Raw genomic sequence first — 23,043 nt, 5'->3', positions numbered from 1 at the left:
CTCGCCTATGCCACCTTTCTTGTTGGACACTCTCATGATTAATCTAATAATGTTTTCAGTTTTCGTGGTGAGTTGGGCTATAGTCTTAGCGTTGCATCCCTTTGAGTTTATTGAAAGCCCTAGTATTTTGATAGAGTCTACTCTCGGGATGGTGTGCCCATCTCTGGTACGAACGCTAATTGGCACCTGATCGAGTGGGGTGAGTCCCCTAGCACCTCGTCTAGCCTGTCTGTACAGCAGGAGTTCCGACTTTCCAGGCGAGAGTGCCAGTCCCGTACCTTTCAAGAAAGACTCTGTAACATCCAGAGCCTCCTGTAGAGCTTGTTCGACCGTAGCCTCCGATCCTCCAGGACACCAGATTGTAATATCGTCAGCATATAATGCATGACCTACGTAAGGAATTGCTGCAAGGCTTTCCGACAACTTGCGCATTGCTATATTAAACAGAAGGGGTGAGATAACTGCCCCTTGGGGAGTACCCCTGTTTCCGAGTGTGAAGTATTCCGAGACTGATTGCCTCAACTTTATGGCCGCCGTCCTGCTCTCGAGGAAGGATGCAACGAAGGAGAAGAATTTAACTCCTAAGTTCAAGGCCGATATCTCCTGAAGGATATAGTCATGTGCAATTGTATCGAATGCCTTGGATAGATCCAGTGCGAGGACGCCTTTTACATCTTTGCTTTGAGAGTCGATTATCTGTGTTTTGAGCAGGAGCATGACATCCTGCGTTGAAAGCAAGGGCCTGAAACCAACCATATTGTACGGGAATAGTTCGTTGCACTCAATATGTCTCGATATCCTGTTATGCACTGCATGTTCCGCTACTTTGCTAATGCAAGAAGTAAGGGAGATAGGACGGAGGTTCTCCAAGCTGGGTGATTTACCTGGCTTGGGGATTAAGACCACTGTGGCCTTCTTCCAACTCTCCGGTACAACGCCTTCCTCCCATACCTCATTTATCTCCTTCACTAAAGCTTGAATTGCTTTGTCGTCCAAATTTCTTAAGAGCCGGTTTGTAACTCCGTCGGGGCCTGGGGCAGACCTTCCGTTTAAATTGTGCAGCACTTCCCTGATCTCAGCTTCCGAGAAGGGAACGTCCAGCTCTGGGGCAGGCGCGCCCTCATACTGAGGGAGGGGAGAACCTGGGCTTTGGCCAATGGGAAGGTATTTGTTCGCTAGTTTCCGAAATATGGAGGCCTCTGAGATGCCTTCCATTTTTTCCTTATTAATTAATCGGTCTATGACTAGTCTCTGATTACATTTGGATTGTCCATCGTCTAAGAGATGTTTGAAGAGGGTCCATTTGCCTCCTTTGCGCATTTTTCCATCCGCTGCCGAGCAGGCGTCTCTCCATTGCTGTTTATTAAGTTCTGAGCAATGCTCCTCAATGAGTTTATTCAGCTCCGCGATCTTTTTCCGTAGCCTGCGATTGAGTCTTTGTGTCTTCCATCTCTCGAGGAGAGAGCGCTTGGCTTCCAGGAGATGCGCTAACCTTGCATCCATCCCTGGGGCATCAAAATCCGTAACTATTTCCTTGGTGGCCTTCTCGACATCCATTTGTATCTGTACAAGCAGTTCACTGAACGTGTCGTATACTGCCTCATCTTCACCTCTTATTTTCCTAAAGAGGTCCCAGTCTGTGTACTTATAGGTTTTGGGAGGAGCTGCTATTATTTCCATCCTGAGTTCTATTATGTAGTGGTCGCTCCCCAAGTTCTCCTGTAAGTTGGACCACGTGGCCACAGCATTTCTAGTGAAGCTGAGATCAGGGGTCGTGTCTCTGGCGACCGAGTTTCCCAGCCTCGTTGGGAAACGTGGGTCCGAGACCAGCGTCAGGTTTAGGTCTGTACTCGCTGCAACTAGGTTGACCCCTTTCTTTGTTCGTGTTATATAACCCCAAGCCGGGTGGGGAGCGTTGAAATCTCCTGCGACTATTAAGGGCTGCGATTTCGCAGCGGTTGCGACCCTATTTAGTAGTGAGCGGAGATTATGCTTATGAGCGGAAGGAGAGCTGTACAGGTTGAGAATGAAGATGTTTCGTCGAATTTTTCCGTGGGGGATGATTTCAATTAACTGTGCCTCGAGACCGGATTTCTTATCCGAGTTACAAATTTTGATTTCGTGCTCCTGAAAAGAGGTGTCTTTCCTGACGAATGTGGCAATACCTCTGCCATTTTCTCCTTTTTGGCTAACCGAACGGTAGCCCGATAAATTTACCTTCTCACTAAGTGTTTCTTGCAAGAGCAGGACGTGCGGCATTATCGCTTGTGCTTTGATGAGCTGCAATAGAGCAGCCTTGCGCCTTAAGAAGCTGGCGCAATTCCACTGCCAGATAATTAGGTTTCCGGTGTGTCCCGCCATTTTGATTTCTATTGAGCTAGCAGAGCCTGCAGGGGACTCATGTTATCGGGATCCTGCTGTACTTTCTTAGCTTTTGCAGTGGTGCCAGTGGAGATGCTTTTGATTTTGCTAGCGTCTATCATTTTCATTTTAGACTCGAGGATGCCAACTTTACGTGTTAGGTGGGAGATGTTACTGTCCATATGCCCGAGAGTGCTAGATTGAATAGCTAAGGCCTCTCTCATCTGCGTGAGCGATTCCTCAATTACCTTCAAAGACGCGAGTATGTTTGGTTTTGGCTTAGGGTCCTGAGCGGGGGACTCGTCAGTTTGCATTGGCTCTCTTTCCGTGGTCGCAGGGGGGGAAATAGCTTTGCGCTTATTCGACCCTTCTGCTTGTACTGGGATGGGTAAGGCTACTTCGCGGGGTTCACGCGAGTTACGGAAGAGCTCGAACTCAGCCCTCAGCGTTCGTAGTGCCTCTTTTAGCTCTGCATTTTCCTTCTTAAGCATTAAAATCTCAGATTGCTCTCTTTTATGCTCCGGCGAGATGCCCTGTGTTACCTGTTTGCCGCTTGAGATGCTCATCCTGGCCTTGTCTGCCCAGGACATTGGTTCCTGGATTCGGACCCTGGAACCCGATCGTCCTCTCGAAAGGGAGCGTCTGCTGCTATTGTCGCGCCCTCTGGAGCGAGAGCGCGATCTGCTGGATCGCCCTCTGGATCGGGAGCGGGAGCGTCCTCTCGATGCCGATATGTTGCGGTGGGGGGAGTAGAAGGGTTTCTCTCCCGCCATTGCTTCTCCGCCGCTAGCTGTGTCGAAACCACGCGGTCCTGCCGCCCGCTGCGCGTGCTGTGCGCGCCTGCGGCGCAGCCGTCTTTGGCGCACGATGTATGGCACCTGGAAGCGCTGTTTGCACTTGCGGTCTGCCGTTTGGTGTGCCCCACCACAGATGGCGCACTTGGGATCACATTGATGATCCTCTGATGGTGTGAGCATGCCCCATCCGCGGCATTTTTTCTGGTCTTCGCCCTTCGGGCAAACGTCGGACCTGTGGCCCAGTTCTCCACACGCATAACAAACGTCTACTTGTCTTCGATACAAGGAACAAGGGTAGCGAACACCATCACATACGACGTTTAGGGGGACCTTGTGTCCGTCGAACAACACGATCACTGTTGTTGTCTTCTTGATTCTTCGAACCCCCAGTGCGCCGGGGTTTCTCCGGTTGACGATCATTTCCGTCAGTTCTGCGTCACTGATGTCCACGTTGATTCCGCGGATCACTCCTTTACATGTGTCGTCCGACGCAGCCACGTAGGCCGCCACTTCTATGACGACACTTGCCATACAAATCTGCTGAACCTTGGCGTAGGCGCGCGCGTTCGCCTCGAACGGCGTGGCAACCACGAGAATGTTCTGGAAGGGGTTCGTGCACAATGTGTCGTCGAACACCTGTTCCGCTGTTAGGGAAGCCGCCTTGGCGAGCGCACGCTTGAAAATAATAAGGTCCGTCTTCTTAACATCCAGCCCCCCACGAGGCCTTATAATGGTCTTAAAGTGATTCCTAGGAAGGTTCGCGATTCTGGAAGCTTCCACTACTCGTCTCAATACCTTCTGCGGTGCGGCATTGCGGGCGCCGCCATTACCGCTTCCTTTCGCTGACGTGGGCGCGTTAGGATCACACCGCTCGGCAAGTTTCTTCTTCTTGCTCATGACCTCGATCCAGCCTGAGCACTCCGCTTGCTCCGGATTGATTTCCATGCCTTCTACAACCGAGGTATTGGGGTTGGAGGCCATTTTCTAGCTCGACGACGCGTTGGGCCTAGGCTCGACGCCTGCCCGACCGCCCCGTATGGTTTGGCTCGTTAGGCGTAGCTGCGCGCCAACGTGGCGTGCGGTGGAAAAGTCTCGGAAAAGTCCGAAAAATCCACCCACCGGTAAGATTTCCGTAGCCGCCTGTTCCGTGGAGTAAACTGCGTCGATTGATGCACAGTTCCTGTGGGTTGAGGCAAGAAATCTGGTCCAAAAGGTTTGTAGAAACGGGAGCCGACGCGCTCGCACATGTGCGTTCGAAAACGTCGTCTTCTTCCTCTCCACAATGATGGCAAAATACGTTTTTTAATAGGGCCAGCAAATATAAATATAAAACACAACAATATCACAAAATCCGAAATTATTGAAGCCGTACCGCCGCTTTCAGAATCTTTCCGAGCACAGAAAATGAGAAAACCTGGAGAACGCTTAAGCTTCGCCCCTAAGAGTTGAACGCGATAGCATCCAAGGATCCCTGACTGCATCTCAGGCTTCCCGGCAACAGCAGCGTCTTTAAAGGGACACTAAAGGTTACTATTAAGTCAACGTGGACTGTTGAAATACCATCACAGAAACCTCGAAACGCTTGTTTCGTGCCAAGGAGAGACTTATTTTAAGAGAAAATGTGTTCTGAAGCATCCGCGTACCTCTAGCGCAGTTCAAATCGCCCGCCCTCCGATCGAGGAGTACTGACATCATGGTCTCAAAGTGACGTTGCGCCATCGGTGAGTAGAGCGGCGTTCGCAGACGGCGCTACGGCTTTTCCGCGCAAAACGCAAACGCACGGCCAGAAACAGAGCCAAGACAGAGCCGACAGCAGAGCGAAAGCGGGGGAGTATGGTCATAGAGAAAGGGAATTGGTATGGTGGCTAGCGGAAGGAGAAACGAATTACGTCCCACATTACGTCCCACGGCACACGGAGAGTCCGTTTTCGTTAAACTATAGGCTGCGGCGAGCTCGCAGCGTGGTCGGCGTGGTCTGTGAGAAGTGACGAGCCTTTTCGCACTCGCAACAGGGCATAAAAAAGTGCGAATCGACGCAAAACTCGGCCTAGAAACGCGCTTTGCTACAGCCGACACAGATGTCGTTTCCCGCAACGCCACCAGGCGCCGCTACTATACCTCAAGCTCCAGCGCAAGACGCCCATAAGCTGGTACTTCATTCTATGACGCAAACTTCGACGCTCGTCGCAATGGACCCTGACACCGACAGATTGGCTCGCGATGGTGGGCTCAACTTCAGCAATTTGAGTACCGACGAGCGCGACCTGCTGCTGAGGGCTCGCACTGTCGGCGTCGTTGCGTACTACGACGGCGGCCTCGACACCGGCTCTCCGGAGCGGGAAAGCAATGAGGGCTTCCCACGACATCACATGGAAGTGCCATTCTCGCTGCTTGTTCCAAATGAAAGTTTCGCGAGCCAGCAGAATCCTCACAGCACGACGCGATAACGAAAGTACTGAAACTCCGAAGCGTGCGCGGCGCAGAGTCGAGCGAAAACGAAACCTTTCGAACACCCATATTACTGAAGGGTAACGTCAAAATGTTATTTTTTCTCCGAATCGAATAGACGTAGACAAGCAGCATTTTTTCCCATCTTATAATCGAATGAAATGATATTTTTAATACGAGTAGTTGAGTATTAGTAACACAAATTATGAGGAGTCCTTTCGTCATCGGGCTAGTACCGGAATGTCGCTGGGGTGTCTGAAATCGTGTCATGCATTTACCTCAATTTCTCTGTTACTAAAGCTCTGTTCGCGATTAAATTGACGCCTTAGACGTTCTAGAACATTGCTCTACCACTTCAACTTGAGTTTCTGGTAACCTTTAGTGTCCCTTTAAGAGTAATGCTTACGCGGAAACACTCGCCGCGAACGCTATGCACGAAGGCGAGCTTTCTGGTAGAAACGCGGCCTCTTGCATGGGCCGCGATGCGGCGGAGGCGAGCGCCAGCTGGAGGCATTGCAAGGAACCGGGCGCGCCGCTCCGTGGCCCCCGAGACACCCACGCGCCGGCGTGAGCATTGTAGAAACGCTGGAAAAGGGGTTTGTTTGAGTTTTCAGGTAACAAAATTATGTTTTCTCATATATTCAAATTACAATCCGAGAGCTAGCATGTTTGTAGGTTAAGTCGTCGTTTAGGGTTTTTCCGCGCATTTTAGTTCGAGAAATTAAATTATTTCAATCAATTCTTTGCGTCACATGGAAGGACTGGGCATGCGTGGTTCGAAAATCTTTTTTTGCTAAAACGGCGTTCGCGGCTGGACGCGGGACGCCAACGCCGGATTTTCTGCGACACGGACTCCTTTACGCTATTGCGTTAATAAGTTAAATTTTCTCGTGACAGAGTGTAACAGGTGTTTCAGGAATGGGGTGACTGTATGGAGAAGTATCAACTGTATCTTCCGGTTGAAGGACCTGTGCCTAGGCTGCGATGAAACTTAGATTTGACTCGGATCCCGCGTTCCGAAAACTTTTGAGGAAGGGGGGTGCGTTCGCAACTGCGTAGCTGTCGATAAAGAGAGATATCAGAATTCTGTAAGTTGCGCCGTAAAATGCGATTACAGAAATAAAAAGAAAAAAAACTGAAACGAGATATTTTGCTTGTGATGATAGGAGAATTTCTCCGAGTAAGCACTGAAAAACTTTCGACATGAGATTAACTAGACACGCTGTAGACCGCGATTTTAGCACGTTCACTGTGTTTGGTTTAACCTATCATACCTTTACAGAATGCCATAGGTAAAACAATTTTGCGCGAGCGGAAGAACGAGTTCACTTAGTTATGAACTGCATGTCTAAACAACACATCAAATTTTGCACAGTCCCTTTACCTTTGCATGCATCGTGACTTGCGCAGAGGCAGCCATTCCTGCATGCTTTTTCTGTATTGATCTTCGGGATCGCCAGTGATGAGTAACCGATTTCCTTTTGTTTCCCAAACAGCAAAATGCAGCTGGAAAGTGCCATCGCCAACATGTCATGGCGCATCAAGTGGGAGCAGATCACCTTCACGCGCAACCAGCGGAGCAGCTGGATGATGAGCCGGCTTTCCATCACTAGCGCGGTGAGGCGGGCCAAGCAGTAATGCACGTTCTGCGGTGCTATCGGAGCAATGTTTCGATTTCCTGGGCATTGCTTTTATTCGGTACTCGTACAGTATGACGGAAGGTTAAGCTTTCTTCAATCGGAGCTGTTTAATCAAAAAGAAGGAACAAAGACGCCATCGCGAATGTTGATTTTATGCTTGTTCGCTCTTCATTCTTGTCTGGTTATTCCTAAAATTAGTGAGAAACTTTTATTCAAGAATCACAAGGTGACGATATTCGAGCTCGTACACAGGTTGTCTCAGCCAACGTTTTCAGAGCTTTATAGAAAATCAGGTGGGTGCTGCATAAACGCAACCAAAGGAGCATTATTCACAGTCTTCCTGAGTAACCAAATGTATCTGTTATACGAACTTGGCCATTATTTGCCAGGAATCGATTAACAGCATTCTCAGCCAATACGTTAAGTGCAGAATCTTCGCTGCAGAAGTAGCAATCCTAACGATAATTTCTTTCCATCCAAATAATAGCTTCCGTGACAGTATTTTTCCCTTTTCTAAAGAAAGCACGTCAAAATTTACCGCGCTCAGAGGAAGCTATGTTTGAAGAATTCACGCTGCACTGCTATGGTGCTACTAATTTTGATTTTTACGTCGCTTTATGAGGCTTTTTTATGCAAGCTCCGTAATATTGCTGCAACATTATTATGTTTGCGTTACCGAAATGGTGCTGACGCTGCCAGTGCTGCGAAGAACAACGTATGCGAATTGCATATTAACTCACTTTGTCAAACACAGCTCGGCATATGTGAAAGAAAAGTGGGAAAGAAAATGTCAATTGCCTTCGCTTAGTAGAAATGCATTTGCCAGATAAAATCTGCAGAGAGAGAGAAATAAACTTTATTGTGAGACCAGGCTTCTTGAGCCCAAAGGTGGGTGGCCTCCTCAGTCCAGGTAGCCATGGCTCGCTGCCGCCGCCCGAACGCAGACATTTATTTTTTGTTCCATTTCTTTAGTACATCCACTCCATTTCACCGTGACTGGGCGGCATCCTTATAATGCAACTTAATTAGACATTTCAGTCATACGGAAACACATAAGTGATGTGGCCTATGGCTTATTACGCGAAAATTTTCGCTTTAGGATTTCCGCAAGGATGTCAATTAGGAAATAAGGAATACGACGTTGCGCGCTGCTACTGTGGCCCACAACCTGTGTTTATTTGGTCTTTTTGTCTTTGTCGCTTTAAAGATGTCCACTAGGATGGGAAAAGGCTGGGTGCACTGGGCTCCAGATCAGCGAGACGTAGGTATTTCATCTCCAGGCAACGTCAACTAACCGAGCTCAGATTTAACACGAATGCGCAGGCCTCAATTAGCGACTCACGCTGTGAACAACGTTTTGCCTGAATGGCTCTTGCCTGCCATAGCCTTGCCCTGTGTGGTTTAATTTCAGCTTTCCGTGTGCTGCGACAAGCATGACAGCTTGTATTTTCTTCTTTGTACTGTAGCCGTGCAAAAATAACAGTCTCGAAATTTCAACATACAGAAAATCAGAAGTGGAAGAGATCCAAATGACGGAACTCCGTTTGTGTAACTGACTTAACTGATTCAATGTGTCTGGCTGAAATTAGGAGATATGCAGTCAGAAAGGTGTCGCAAACAGGCCTGCAAAAGGTGTGCCCGCTGCTGGCGACTTGTGATATTTCCAACACTGCAGAGAAAGCAGCAGTTGTCATGTTCGAAACCAAGATATTATTAAACTACAAGGCGTGCACAGAAGTACAACTACGTGTCACATCCTACCTTTACGGACAGCCCTTTTCGGACGCCACGCCTTGTATCCTATGCCTGTTTCTAACACGGCCCGAAGATGTATTAAACGTAAGACTGTCACATTTAGTCGCGTGTTCTCTGCGTTACCCTCCCCTTCGTGCTCCTGTTTTTGTCATAACCGTGCCACCATGCTATCGCCTTGCACTGTGTCTTGCGCTTCTGCAGCAAGTAACGAAACTAATACTGCTTCTCTGTTGGCTCCGTGACAAGGGCGTCCACTCTGCTCTTCTCGTTCTTGCCGCAGAGCGCCTTCCTGGAAGCGGCCGCCAAAGCCAACGAGCAACAGTTCATCCTGACGGGATCCTTCAAGGTGAGCTCCTGTCTGCCTGCGCGCCCACTCCATTTTGCTCCACTCGGCGCTGCCCGCCACGGTGCGAGCTTTGCGTGTCGTGCAACATTTGGACAGGAAAGAAGAACGCGAGACAAGCTGGCATGCAGGAGTGACGCGCTAGATGACTAAGAACTTAAACGAATTCTCTTTTGTTTCTGTGTCATGTCTGGGCGGTGCCAAATATAAGCCTGAAAAAAAGATAACTACAGCGAAAGTGCCACTGCGAGAGGGCCGTGAAAACACGACTAGAGAGCGGCCAGGGTATTCTTGCATGCGTTTCTTTCTGTACAGATTTTTTTTTATTGAAATGAAAAATAAAAGAAAGAGACGTCACCTTATAATGGTGACGACTACTCCTTTTCGCATAGCGGAAACAACACTATAAAGAATGCATGTAAGAAACGTTATTCGCTAGTGATTTCCATGAGTAGAGCAGTACCAAAAGTGAAAGCTTTTTTTTTAATATCTATTATTAAGGAAGCCTCGCTAGAAGTGCGAGTACACTAGAACAAAACAAAAACTGAGGAATGTTTTTATAAACGCTGGAAGTTTAGGCCAATGACCGATACGTCTCGATTGAGTTTCTTTTTATTCGCCGAGACCTCTGCAGTCTATAAAACGCTAATAAATATCCGACCTGGCATGGGGTAAAAATATGATTATTGATGCACGTGGCTCGAAAGCCTTCAGTTTGCTTACATATATACTGAAATAATTCAGAAAATATTAACGCTGAAATACGATAAGCATCAGCAAGAATAAGCATTCCAGTATAATTAAAAAATCGTGCCGGGCGTTAAAATCAACACACAATACCGCTGATGTCACCGGCAGACTTGATTTTTCGAAAAGGAAAGCTCTCGTTTGGAATATTTCGACACCTGTTAGACGCGTAGTGAAGAATGACACTTCAGAGCCTACTTGTAGATTTACTTTATAACTCACTTTTAGATTCGCACAATCATAAATCCAACAACATTCTGCCTCATTAAGTGGAATATGCTGATCCTGACGAACAAGTATATGAAATCGATTCCCCGTGATTACTTCTTATGTTAGATTCCGCGCTTGCTAGGAACACAAAACTATCCACTGGTGAGTCATGCACGCAGGGTCATATTTCGCAGGCAAGGAATATCGCTAGCTTTACTCCACCAAAATGGGCTTGCGTGTGCAAGAGCCGTTGCGGTCACTCTTATTACTCACATGAAAATAAAGATTCCCGACGGTGAAGCCTTTGCGACCGATAAAGCGGAGCTAATACCATCGAGCACCTAGTTTTATTCTATTTTCTTTTCTTTTCTTTTCGTTCTCATCGCGGTCATTGACTTTTTGCGACTCCTCATTTCCACGCTGTCTGGCTCTGTCAGTCATATTTCCCTCGGCGGTACTTTTATCTCCGCTTGGCACGTGGAAACACTTCCTGTGTTTCAGCAGACTTGGAAATGAGTCGGTTAAGCACGGGGCGCATATCTGCCGCCGGCATTTGGCAGCAATAAGGAGTATGATCGACTGCCCGCGATCCCTTCATAGTACAGACGCATCAACAATACCCGGGTGGAATAGCCTATGATCCGCATATGGCCAATCAGCTCAGAAGGTGCTTCGGACATTCCGACTAATGCACATCGGCGTTGGTATTTGCGCCGTGATGCCTTAATGTCTATCCTTTCTCGGACAAAACAAAGTTGCCCTATAGGCATCTGATCCTGACCTGGAAGTTCAAAGAACGGAGTTCCAAGAACTAAGTCGATGCAATCGCCAACAATAGGTAGCCCCTAATGGCTCTCAATTACAGTATGCTTCCTGCTCTCAGTTTCGACTGTTCTTGCTTTGTGCAAGACATACGCTATCGCGCCTGGCTATACACGATGTTCCAAGAGGACACAAAAGGACGCCATGACTGATGTGCTGCAAACGCTTACAAGCTTGTTATTGTAGAGCAACCGAATTTAATGCACCTCATATAGAAGCAGATATCAGACGAAGAAATATTATTTCATTGTGCTAGTCAGCTACTCAGAAGGTGGGTGCCACACATTGCTTTTAGGCATGGAGGTGTTTGGCAAGCTACGCAAAGACTACAAAGGACTTGAGTGCGCTCCACCCCTTCTGGGTGATGGATGACTGTTGCATGTACTAGGCAATGCTACTACATTGACACTATATTTGTGTGCCTTTACGCATCTTGCGACTGTGTGTCAATTAAGCGACGTGACTTCATTTTTCGTTGCTTTCTTTTTTCGTACGCCTTGCTTGAGTTGTTATTTGAGATTTCGACAAAGGCCTACCTACCCAGCGTTCTACATCAAAATATAGTTACAACCAACGCGTTTCTGTTGTTGTTCATGCGCACCAGGTATATACCAAACAGATGTGCATAAAGCATAGGGTGAATGTGTCCAGCATTGTAGCAAAATGTGTACCGAAGCATAGTGCACCATAGAACTGATAGAAGATGGCTTCCCTGGTTAGCTTGCTTTAACTTACTGAATGACCTCGGACTTATTTACTGAAAGTACATAAACTGCCAAGAGAGAGAGAGAGAGAGAGAGGAAAGTGGAAAGGCAGGGAGGTTAACCAGAGAAGAAAAATCCGGTTGGCTACCGTACGCTGGGGAGAGAGGGGAGGGGGAGGTAAAGTGGAAACAAAGTAGAGATAAGGAAAGGAAAGGAAGGAGCATAGACACACAATCACAATCGGTCACTGTCACCGAACACTGTCATCGCACAGCACACTGACACTGGTGCACTATCAACATCTGTTCAGGCTACAGTCGCCTGTCCAGTTCTGTCGCCCTCAAGAACCGCAACAGTGCCCTCGTCGCCCTCTGCTGCGATGGCTTATGATGGCGGTATCTGAAGATGAGTTCCTCTGTGAGAGGTCTTTGGTCAAAGCGCGCTATCGCGGTTGCAAGTGATTGTCTCTGTAAAGTATATCGAGGACAGTCACAAAGAAGGTGTTGAAAAGTCTCCTCGTTACCGCAGTCCTCACACGAGGCGTCGTCGGCCCATCCAATGCGGTAAGCGAAAGACTTGGTGAAAGCCACCCCTAGCTATAGGCGACAAAGCAGGGTAGCTTCGCGACGACAGAGCCCAGCTGGGATACAAAGGCGTAGGGAGGAGTCGAGATGGTGCAGTCGGTAGTTGTGAAAACTTCCAGCGTTCCACAAGGATAACGTGATGTGACGGCTGATCATTCGAAGTTTTCGAGCGGCATCTGTCCTTGATAACGGTATCGGCTCCTCTTCGTCCCCTTGAAGAGCCGACCGAGCAGCGTTATCAGCGTGTTCGTTCCCTATCACTCCGCAGTGACTTGGAAGCCACTGAAATGTCACGTGGTGCCCTTTCTCAGTTAAGGTATGAATGAGTTCTCTAATCTCAAATACCAGTTGTTCGTGTGGTCCGCGCCGCAGGGCCGATAGCAAAGATTGCAGTGCAGCCTTGGAGTCACTGAATATTGACCACCTTCGAGGTTGTTCTTGGTTGACGAGACGAAGTGCAGCTCGAAGGGCTGCAAGTTCCGCGGCCATCGGTGTCGTTGGGTGACATGTCTTGAAACTGATGGTGGTGGCTTTCGCTGGGAAGACCACGGCTCCAGAGGAACACTGGAGAGTTGCCGATCCATCAGTATAAATATGTACGTGTTCGGCGTACCTCTCGTGCAAGAGAAGCAGAGTTAGTTGTTTAAGAGCTGGTGATGACAGCTCAGATTTTTTCCTGATTCCTGGTACGGTGAGATGCACTGCGGGTCGAGCCAAACACCATGGAGGAATCGATGGCTTAGTTGCGGGGGTGTAGCCTGATGGGAGGCAGGTGTAATACTCCGAAATCTTAGTACAAAAAGCTGCCTGCGGCCTTTCTGATGGTAGTGTTGCCAGATGGTGGGAACAGGCACGGGCAACGTGCCTAATGTGCACTCTCAACGCTTCTACCGCAATGTGTGTTTGTATAGGTTGATCCTGAGCAATCGCAATAGTCGCTGCTGTCGATGTGCATTTTGGCAAACCAAGACAAACCCTGAGAGCCCGAGCTTGAATAGCCTGTACAGCACGAAGATTTGTCTGGCAGGTGTTGGTCAGTAAGGGCAAACTGTATCTCAAGAAGCCCAGAAAAAGAGCCCTGTACAATTCCAACATTGCATGCACTGACATTCCCCAAGTCTTTCCTCCCAGAAACTTGAAAAGTTGGGAGATTGCTGTCAGACGCTTGTTCAAGTAGGTAACGTGCGGGCTCCATGAGAGATCTCTATCAATGATTATGCCAAGAAATTTGTGAGTCTTCTCATAAGAAATTATCTGGCCATTTATTGATATGGCGTAGGGTGTCATTGGTTTGCGGGTGAACGCCATCAGTGCACATTTGTCTGACGAGATTTCAAGACCTTGGTTCCGGAGGTATAGAGCTGTTAGAGTAGCAGCTTTTTGAAGTCTTGCACGTATCTGAGGACGTGTCACACCTGAGGTCCATATACAGATGTCGTCGGCGTACATTGATACCTTGATCGCTGCTGGCAGTTGATCAACGAGACCAATGAGTGTGAGGTTAAATAGGGTAGGGCTTAGTACACCGCCTTGAGGTACACCTCGGTACGTGTAGTGTAGTGCGGTTTTACCATCACCGGTACAGACAAAGAACGATCTCATAAAAAGGTAATGAGAGATCCATTGGAAAACTCGACCACCTAGGCCAACCATCTCAAGAGCATCGAGGATAGCCTCGTGAGGTACATTATCGTATGCCCCCTTGACATCCAAGAACAGAGCTGCAGATAATCTTTTGTTTGACTTTTGAAGCTGGACGTACGTAGCGAGATCAACAACACTGTCTATGGAAGAGCGATCTCGACGAAAACCAGCCATGCAATTCGGTAACATGTTGTAGTGCTCCAGGTACCACTCCAAGCGGGCAAGGATCATCTTTTCCATTATCTTTCCCACACAGCTGGCCAGCGCTATTGGGCGGTACGAGGTGGTTTCAAGTGGGGACTTGCCTTGCTTCAGGAGAGAGACCAAGCGGAACAACTGAGAACAACCTGAGTGATGGCGCACGGAGAGAACTGTTACATCTCTACAACTTGTCTTGGCAGGATGGCATCGAAGAATGGAACATAAACTGCCAAATTATACAAACATCGATGCAGTGTGGCGGTTGTATAGCCACACGCCGCTCTCCTGCTCAGCGTTACAAGTATAGCGGGCCAGATTCCGGCCAGCGCAGGACGCATCGCGATGGGAGCGGGATGCAAGGACACCCGTGCACGTAGGTTTCAATGGACGTTATATCTACAGACGATTAGAACTGTAACATTTACAGCCCCCCCCCCATTACTGTGTCAATCACAGTGATCGCGTAACTTGAAACTCCATAAATTATTTACACACTGCTAGCATGAAACGCTACGTTACCAAGAGGAGCGCCCAGGAAAGACACGGCAACAAAAACAGTGAACAATGAAACCAAGCTCCATGGACACAATGTGAATGCAAAACAAGCTATCCATTCAACGAACGCCTAATTTCGCAACGAAACATTTACATACGTTTTGCTCATACACAGTATAAACATACTGCGGTAGCATCCCTTTGTCAGAGTTCAAAGAAGTTCCCTGAAATCGAGCAGGGCAATAAATCCTTAGCAATTAAGGGACAGAGAAGAAGTTTCGTGTTAGTGATTACTTTTCTTCTCGTGTACTTCATTATCTTAGGTATCATTGAGCGCAAAGCTATACTTTCTACAAAAGACCTCGGCGACGCAAAAACCAACGCCCTCCTGAACAAAGAAGCTTGCACCGTGAATAATAAAAAAAGCATAACGTGAAAGTTCTAAAGGTATGCCATAAGCAATCCCGCTGCCTATCCTCTATAGCCACTTGTTTGCTTCATGGCCGCGTATACTCGTTTCAGGAAAATGTAGAACCGACACAATAAAACAAAGTGGAACGAAAATCTTTGATGTATTATGAGGGTTAAGATTAGAGAGCCTGTTTTATTCTTGTTTCGTCCTTGCTTTATTGCCAGCGAATTACTCATACGTGTACACAGAAAAAAAATAACAAAGACCACCGGCGAAGTTAAGACTCATACGCTTCACGATGTTGTCCCTCAGGGCAGGGGATCAATGGTCCACGTAGACGAGATTGGTTCGTATAGTAAAAAAAATGGCGTTTTAAACACAAGAGAGCGGTTAATCCAGCCGCTTTCGAACGTAATCAATTCTGAGGAAGTTTATACCCGTGTCCCGAAAAGCTGCTTGCCTCAACACACGTCAAAAACATGGTCCTCAATTTCCAACCAAAAATTTTACAAACAGAACTAAAGGTTCTGCAGGGAACTATTGGACTGTTTGTTCGTTTCGTTAGAAACGAACTATAACTCAAAACTACTTCTCTTCATGTTTTTTTCGTTTCTTGTCGTTTTTCAGACCACTTCAGACAACGCGATTCTTTCACAGATCTGACCTTTTTGTCTTGCATTCCTGCAAAGGAAGAAAACATCTCGCAAAAATTCATAAAGACTAAACATATAACTGCGCTTACGAGCCTATTTTTCTCGCACAAATATCTTTTCTGACTCTGCTTTCCTCACTCCGACTTCTATCTAGATTACTAAGTGGATGGAAAAATTTACCTGTATTGCCGAACTTATGAACCATTCACGACCTAATATTCTCGATGGCGCTTTTTAATTATTTTTTTATGTTGAATTGGTTAGATAATATCTCAGAGTCGTCCAATAGCTTCAGGAACATGGAAACAGCGTTGCTGGCTTTACCAGCTTGGCCACCCATTTGCGCTGTAAGACTTGGCATTGGCCAGGGCACATGTCGTTCAATGGCGTTCACGATGCTAGTTAACACGGGGAAGTGCTGTAACTGTCGAAAGGATATTCGTATACCAGCGTTTAAGGCGTCTGTGCTCGGGAGCGCCGGCGGATCGGCACAGGCAAATGCGCCACGTTACGTGTTCTCTCTCTCTCTCTCTCTCTATCTATCTCTCTCTCTCTCTCTCTCTCTCTCTCTCTCTTCAGTGTCTGTTTTAATATAATTTTACCTACAGAGCATCTTATCGGCCTGTACACGACCTCATTGATACGGTACTGCGAAGGTCCACAAAATTCTTCTGTAGCTTCTATACATGTGCTGTTATAAGAACATAGGAATCGTCGCCAAAAATGTTTTCCTGTTCATTTTACGCAGGGTATTGTTGTGTCCGTCAAAAGACTACCTCACCAGAAAAGGATAGAACTAACAAGAAACGTCCTCATTGAACTCAAACAGGTAAGCAAGCTTCTTCGCGCTTACCTAAAACCTGGTCATCATAGATTCGAAGCGTACTCAAGCTTCAGCCAAGAGATGTGATGAATTGCAGCGCTTATTTGTGGCATGCAGATTCGCTCAAAAAATTGTCACTAGCCACTCCTGTTCTCTAGTGATTCAGTCACGCTGTTCAATTGTGTCGTTATAAGAGGAGCCAAGGCAAGAAAAAGCCTAGTAAGCTACTATTGTAAACAGCGATAAAATTTTCGGTCGAGAATTGTTCACCACAGTGGTGATTGGTCACCATAACTAAAGTAAGGATTTCCTTCGAATTGCAAATAATGAACAATGAAACACTATAGTTGTCACGTACGCGCCCGCGAGAACCAACTGCCCTCTCTGCCACCAATTTTTTACAGAAGTCCTATGAAACAAGGCTTTACTTCACTTACCAAAGTTTCACAATTTTTTACCTTCACTTCATTGTCTTCAATGAAGAATCGTGCCTTTCAGTGTATGCGGTTGAATACGGCTGACACGATGACAATCGTCGTAATAGTCCGACCAGAAATGCTGAAGAAAACACCCATGAGCACCAATTATCGATTTCATACTACGGAGACTGCCAGTGACCTTACAATCAATCTCTACAATAATTTCAGCCAATGTTGATGCGAGGGCAGTACTATGTTTATCATAATTATTACTAAGTCTTCAATATAAACGGTTCATATATTCTAAACGACGCAAATGGTCCAGCGGTCTTAAAGGGTTACGGACATCGCACTTTCGACTATTAATTTGTTGCGTCAAATGTAAGCCCGAGGCCTCTAAATCTTAGAAAAAATATTGACAAGCCTGAAAGCATCGTTATTAATTTAATATAACAGTTTCTCTAAGCCAGTTTCGGTTGCGTTTCCACGAGGATGCTGTGTCGTAACGTCACGAGACAATATGTGGGATTATGACATTCCGACGTTTTCACACTCACTGCTGCTTGCTTGGTCGTCCGCTGTGCTGCTATGCTATGCTGCGAGTGTCAAAACGACGCAATGTCCTGCTCCCACGTGAGGACATCCTGTGTCGTGACGTCACAACACAATATCTTCCTTGGAAACGAGACCGCAACCGACTGTAGAAAAGTTATTTTAAATTATGCACGACATTCTGAGACGTGTCACATTTTTTTAAGGTTTAGAGGTCAAAACCTTCCGTTAACGCAAGAAAAATTGTCGAAAAATGTTATTGCAGTACCTCTTCAAGAAAAAATGTTGACAGTCACGGTGTTTGAGAGAACAGTCCTGGTAGTTTTCTCCGAAAGTTGAGGTCTAAGAAACTGGTGCCATTACTGGAAAACTTGCCTCGTGGAGCTCAAAATGAGACATGAAAGAAGAGAAGACGGGGGAGCGCTAAGCTAATTATTTATGTCGTCGACGTGAGCTAAATCTACCTATATATTAATGCAAAGCAATAAATTAACAGACCTCAAAGTGCGTGCAGTATACTGTCTATCTCCCACGAAGAATGGTGCGCACGCGGTGTGATGTTAATAGAGACCGCAGGTACTAATTAAGTTTCGAAAAAAGTCAAACCGAATAAGCTCATCGTAAAATGTATAAGCTCTTTGTCTAACAATTTTATATAAACAATCCTTTTGGGTATAATGCAAATGCGCTGCTAAACAGCTCCCTTATTAGCAACACACTCCTGAACATCGGTAAGCTCGCACGTTCTAAAATTCCTAAGTCGACGTGTATCACGCTTTTCTTCATTAATTTTCCCACGTATAGATGCGAGAAACGCAGCACGAAAACATAGCGAGGTTCGTGGGAGCCTGTGTGGACGTGCCAAACATTGCCATCATCACAGAGTATTGTCCAAAGGGAAGCTTGCAGGTAAGCCCTGGTTCTCCGTCTTCAACGTCAATTGCAAATGCTTCCCGCTTGTTTTCGTCAGATTATTAATCATCATTGTTCGAAACTCAAGCATATCTGCATTGAAACCAACGAGATAAGCATATCAACTAGCAGAACGGGAAAGAGCTTCAAAGTTTGCCGAGGCCCGAAACGAGACCGCCTAAGTTAAGAGAGAGAGAAAGGCAAAGGAAAGACAGAGAGGTTAACCAGATATTATCTACGGTTGGCTCCCCTGTACTGGGGGAGGGGCAAGGGGATGCGATAGGTGAGAGAGAGAAGGATAAAAAGATATTTAAGGAAAACTACACAAGCACGCACGTACACACAAACTGTTTCTAAGTGTCGCTTGCAACAACGCTGTAGTACCGTTTTAACGATAAGTCTGCAAGTACCGGCTGTGACCAAAAAAAATTACCTAACACGACAGCTACATGATGCATTTTTCAGACGTATTTGTCGGTAAGACGCTGGCACGCGGAAATCACGCTGCTTGATGTGCCGTGAGGTGTAGACACAGCTGGATGCAGTTACGTGTAGTTGAAGCTTGCGAGAAGCACGTGTACAACGTATTGATGCCGCGATTACAGTGTGTACCGAAGTAGACGCAGTGACACCACGCCATAAATACGTAGAAGCACGTTCTGGAGCGGGTGATTCATTACGTCATAAAAAAAAGTTTAAGATGAGCGACGTTACACTGACTTGGTGGAATACCTTGCATTTAAATCGTTAAGTAATAATTGGTATTATCAGATTTTAAATAAAAGAATACCACGAGTTTTGCGTTATTTACAGTTCAATGACACCATGAATGAATTCTTTTTCCTTCTTCCTAATAGAAAGTTCCATTTGGCTTTGCTTCTATTGACTGATTCCCTAGTCATTAATTAATCCGCTATTACCTGACATTACTATCAGAATTATGTACCAGCAAGAGTATGCGTAGTCAAGGCACATTTTTCATTGTTGTGTTGGCAGGATGTACTGCACAATGACTCCCTTCGACTGGAATGGCTGTTCCGGTACTCCCTAATAAACGACATTGTCAAGGTAAGACGTTTCACATCTTCAAAACCAGCTACACAGTGTAATTTTACTGCCAATGCAGTGGAATACAGGGAATGGAATACAAAATGCATAAATGATTTCTTTAATGAAGAGACACAGCGCAAGAATTCGAAGATGCTGAAAAGTATACTCGCAATAGAAAAATCCCTCTCCATTCAACGCTGCCAAAGTGGTCGTGCAGCGAAGTTGTTGCCGACGTTACACCACGTCACACAAGCACCACCACCACAAGTGACGTACGTACGCGCGCACGCACGTGTACGGAAGTGCAGCATACATCCTCATTCCCCTAGGCCGCCCGCCAAGCGCAAGTGCCTTACTTAACTAAAGCTTTAAAAGTAAGTTACTTAAGAAAATGTGTAAAGTATGACTAACGCACAAGGTACAGGCATGATAGCTTCGGATTGTTATTCGATTGTACGAGGAAACATAAATCTGTTACGTGGGCACTGAAATACGAAGCCCTTATCCAGCTGCCGTTTGAGATATGTCTGAGTGGCCGCGGTTGTTAGGTGGCGGTACCGTCTGCACAGCATACATCCTCATTCTTGTAAGCCCTCCGCCTAGCGCAAGTGTGTTATTGAACTAATTTAATTTCACAAAGTAAACTCCATCAGAGCATCGCATTGTAATTCGAATATACGAGAAAACATAATTTTGTTAAGCGGTAACTCAAACACAAACCCATTTACCAGCTGCCGCGCTTCTTTTTTTCTTTTTTTGGTTCTTTTTTTTTTGTGAGCACTCCATGAGCGATCCCGACCAACTAGGAGCCAGTAGCTTCTCTGTAAAAGGCACGAAGCCCACGACGTTCATTAGGCTTATCGTGCGCGTTGAGGACTGATTCCATCTTCGTGGTAATCGCAACGCGCAGGGCATGAGCTACCTGCACAGCAGCGAGATCGGCACACACGGCCGACTCCGCAGCTCCAACTGCCTGGTGGACAGCCACTTCGTGCTCAAGCTCACCGACTTCGGCCTGCCCAGCTTCCGCAAGGACGAGACTTACAGCCCATTCGTCACCGAGGGATCCCAGAGTGAGTGCCCCTTATAGGACGCGCTGTTTTATGTTTTCAGGAAAGTGAAAATGCACTCTGGTTTCGAAATACATGAATGACCTAATGCGGTTTTACGAACATAGGCTCTTTCGTCTCGCCAGTAGGTTGTTAGTGCTAGCATATACCGGGTATTTCAGCGAACACGTTCGAAAATTTATAAAGGTTGCCTGTGGCACATAGCACAATTTTAGTTCATGAGCTGGTCTACCAGAAGAGGCGGGAATTCATGCACAAAAACTGAAATGCATAACCAACTAATTAATATTCGCTAATTAAGTTTAAAGCTAATCACCTTATCGCCTATATTGCAATTTAGAACTTCTGGCCTAAGAGTTCGCAAGGCGAGTCCACTTGGAACAAATTCTCAAGATGACACCAGTTTCGAGTTAATTACCGAAATGTGCGGAGAAATACATTGGCGTTCCAGTTAGTTTCTTAACAAAGCATCGTTTTATGCATTCAAGCACAAAAGTAACTGGAACGCCAACGCATTTCTCCACAAAGTTCGGGAACAACTATCTCAAAACTGGTGTCATCCTCAGAATTCGTTCCAAATGGAACCACCTTGCGAACTCCATGGCTATAATTTGCGCATTGGAATACGGACCATAAGGTAATTAGATTGAATTTAATTAATGAATTGTTCTTAATTAGTCAACTGTGCACTTCAGTTTTTTGTGAAAGTAGCATCCGCCTGTTCGAGTAGAACAGCTCATGAACTAGAATTGTGCTATCTGTCAAAGGCAAACATTAAAAAAGTTGGAAAGCGTTTGCTAAAGTATCCTGTGCGTCCGCTATAGATAGTCGTGCAAGTGCCACTTTGCTAGCGGCGTGGCTCGTGAAATTTCTACTTTTACAAGCCCCCCCCCCCTTCCCCCCTTCGTCCCCACCGCCGCTCTCAGGACAAGGTTGCTGCCAATATCCTCAACCTGGTCATGATCGCATCGCCATCTGGGAGGCCAAACCCTAATTTAGCTATATGCACGAGCGTCAGGCAATATGAAACGTGCAAATAGAAGTATAAATGAATCGACTTTTGCCTCTCGTTCACAATAATCCGGAAAACAATTTTACTCTCAATTGATTTCTTAATATACTTAGTAAAGCGGAGAAATGAAGGGACAATCTGAAACAAGAAAACAATAAGAAAGCTACTAATCTGTTTGCATTATTATTTTGATAATTTCTTTTTTTACAGAGTTTTTATGGAAGGCTCCAGAACTACTTCGGCTCAAGCTGTGTCCGTCGCTAGGAACACAAAAAGGCGACGTCTACAGTTTTGGAATTATCCTTCAAGAAATTATTCTCCGAGAGGATGCATTTTATCCGCACTGCGATCGCATGGAAAACTCAGGTGCAGTAGCATATTTCTTTCGTTAGCCATCGCTGATGCGGTCTTTATTAAACTAAAGCGTGTTAGGAATGGAGGCTACAATGTTACTAAAACAGGTTGGAATACTTGTCTCTCGAAACAAGGCTATTGCTGCACACCTTACAATTACGTGCTGGCTACTGCTTTACCAGTTACACATGAACCACTCAAGATATGTAGCTAACCCTCAGAACAAGGCTAGGGCAGCACAAAGCATTCCCCCAATTAAATGAGCTTTCATAGCATACCCAGTATTTAAGGAACCCATTTTTTCTCACTAACTAGCCATAAATAGTAAGTGCAAATGCTAGACAATTGCATTAGGAGCAGCTGATTGCAGGAAAACTTGATGTCGATGGTTGACACTGCACAACGTGCAACAAAATCTAAATGGGCGAGTCGCTCTCGTTTTAGCTATAGTCTGACATTTGATATGGTTGTTTGAGATAGCCTAGGATGTTGTCGAAATTAGAGGTAAATTACTGATTTTTAACTAGGGTTGAGGATTGGGTGAGTAGGTATTGCATTTTAGAACTGGTACAGCGCAGCATACAAAGGGAGAAACAAGCCGAGCCGGCCAGATAAAGGAAGAGAGCGCTTTTTAACCTAATTGTATATATTCGTCTGCATTACTTTCTGATCTTTCTCACTGTCAGCCACATCATGCTTTTAAAAAGCATTCACAGTGGTGATGCACAGATCGCACATAGAACAGTATTAGAATATCAATGACTCGCAGCCTCTTTTACAGCCTATAATGTTTGATGCAGTTCTCACTGCAAGACGCCAAAGCAAGGAAAGGTAGCTAAATGAGGTAAAAATACTGCGATGGACTCAATAAATTAAGTAAGGGTATAACAAAAGACGAAGAACAAGAACGAGAGTGATCCAGGCATGATTGTAGGCCAAGAGCATGGTCACACAACTCGATATATTTCCAACACCTGTGCTTTCAACAAGTACTTTCAGTTTCAGCGCTAGAAAACAAACGCCCAAAAAAAGCCC

General features: G+C 46.1%; 1 protein-coding gene across 5 annotated transcripts in view; it reads left to right on the top strand.

Moving 5' to 3' along the window:
- The window catches only part of LOC135909752 (atrial natriuretic peptide receptor 1-like), a 102,895-nt gene that overhangs the window by 51,124 nt on the left and 28,728 nt on the right, over positions 1 to 23,043 (top strand). For 4 of the 5 annotated variants that reach the window (XR_010566778.1, XM_065441818.1, XM_065441816.1 and 1 more), the window contains exons 8-15: positions 7,103 to 7,223; positions 8,454 to 8,507; positions 9,282 to 9,347; positions 16,565 to 16,645; positions 18,415 to 18,519; positions 19,519 to 19,590; positions 20,483 to 20,645; positions 21,865 to 22,020. Coding sequence is in view for 4 of the 5 variants with exons in the window: in XM_065441818.1 (XP_065297890.1) it covers positions 7,103 to 7,223; positions 8,454 to 8,507; positions 9,282 to 9,347; positions 16,565 to 16,645; positions 18,415 to 18,519; positions 19,519 to 19,590; positions 20,483 to 20,645; positions 21,865 to 22,020 (818 nt within the window). In the remaining variant the exon portion in view is untranslated. The remainder of the gene's footprint in view (positions 1 to 7,102; positions 7,224 to 8,453; positions 8,508 to 9,281; positions 9,348 to 16,564; positions 16,646 to 18,414; positions 18,520 to 19,518; positions 19,591 to 20,482; positions 20,646 to 21,864; positions 22,021 to 23,043) is intronic. The other variant, XM_065441817.1, reaches the window with a different exon arrangement.

Source organism: Dermacentor albipictus, chromosome 4 (assembly GCF_038994185.2).
Source record: "Dermacentor albipictus isolate Rhodes 1998 colony chromosome 4, USDA_Dalb.pri_finalv2, whole genome shotgun sequence".
NCBI lineage: Eukaryota > Metazoa > Arthropoda > Arachnida > Ixodida > Ixodidae > Dermacentor > Dermacentor albipictus.
This window is presented reverse-complemented; position numbering and strand designations above follow the sequence as displayed.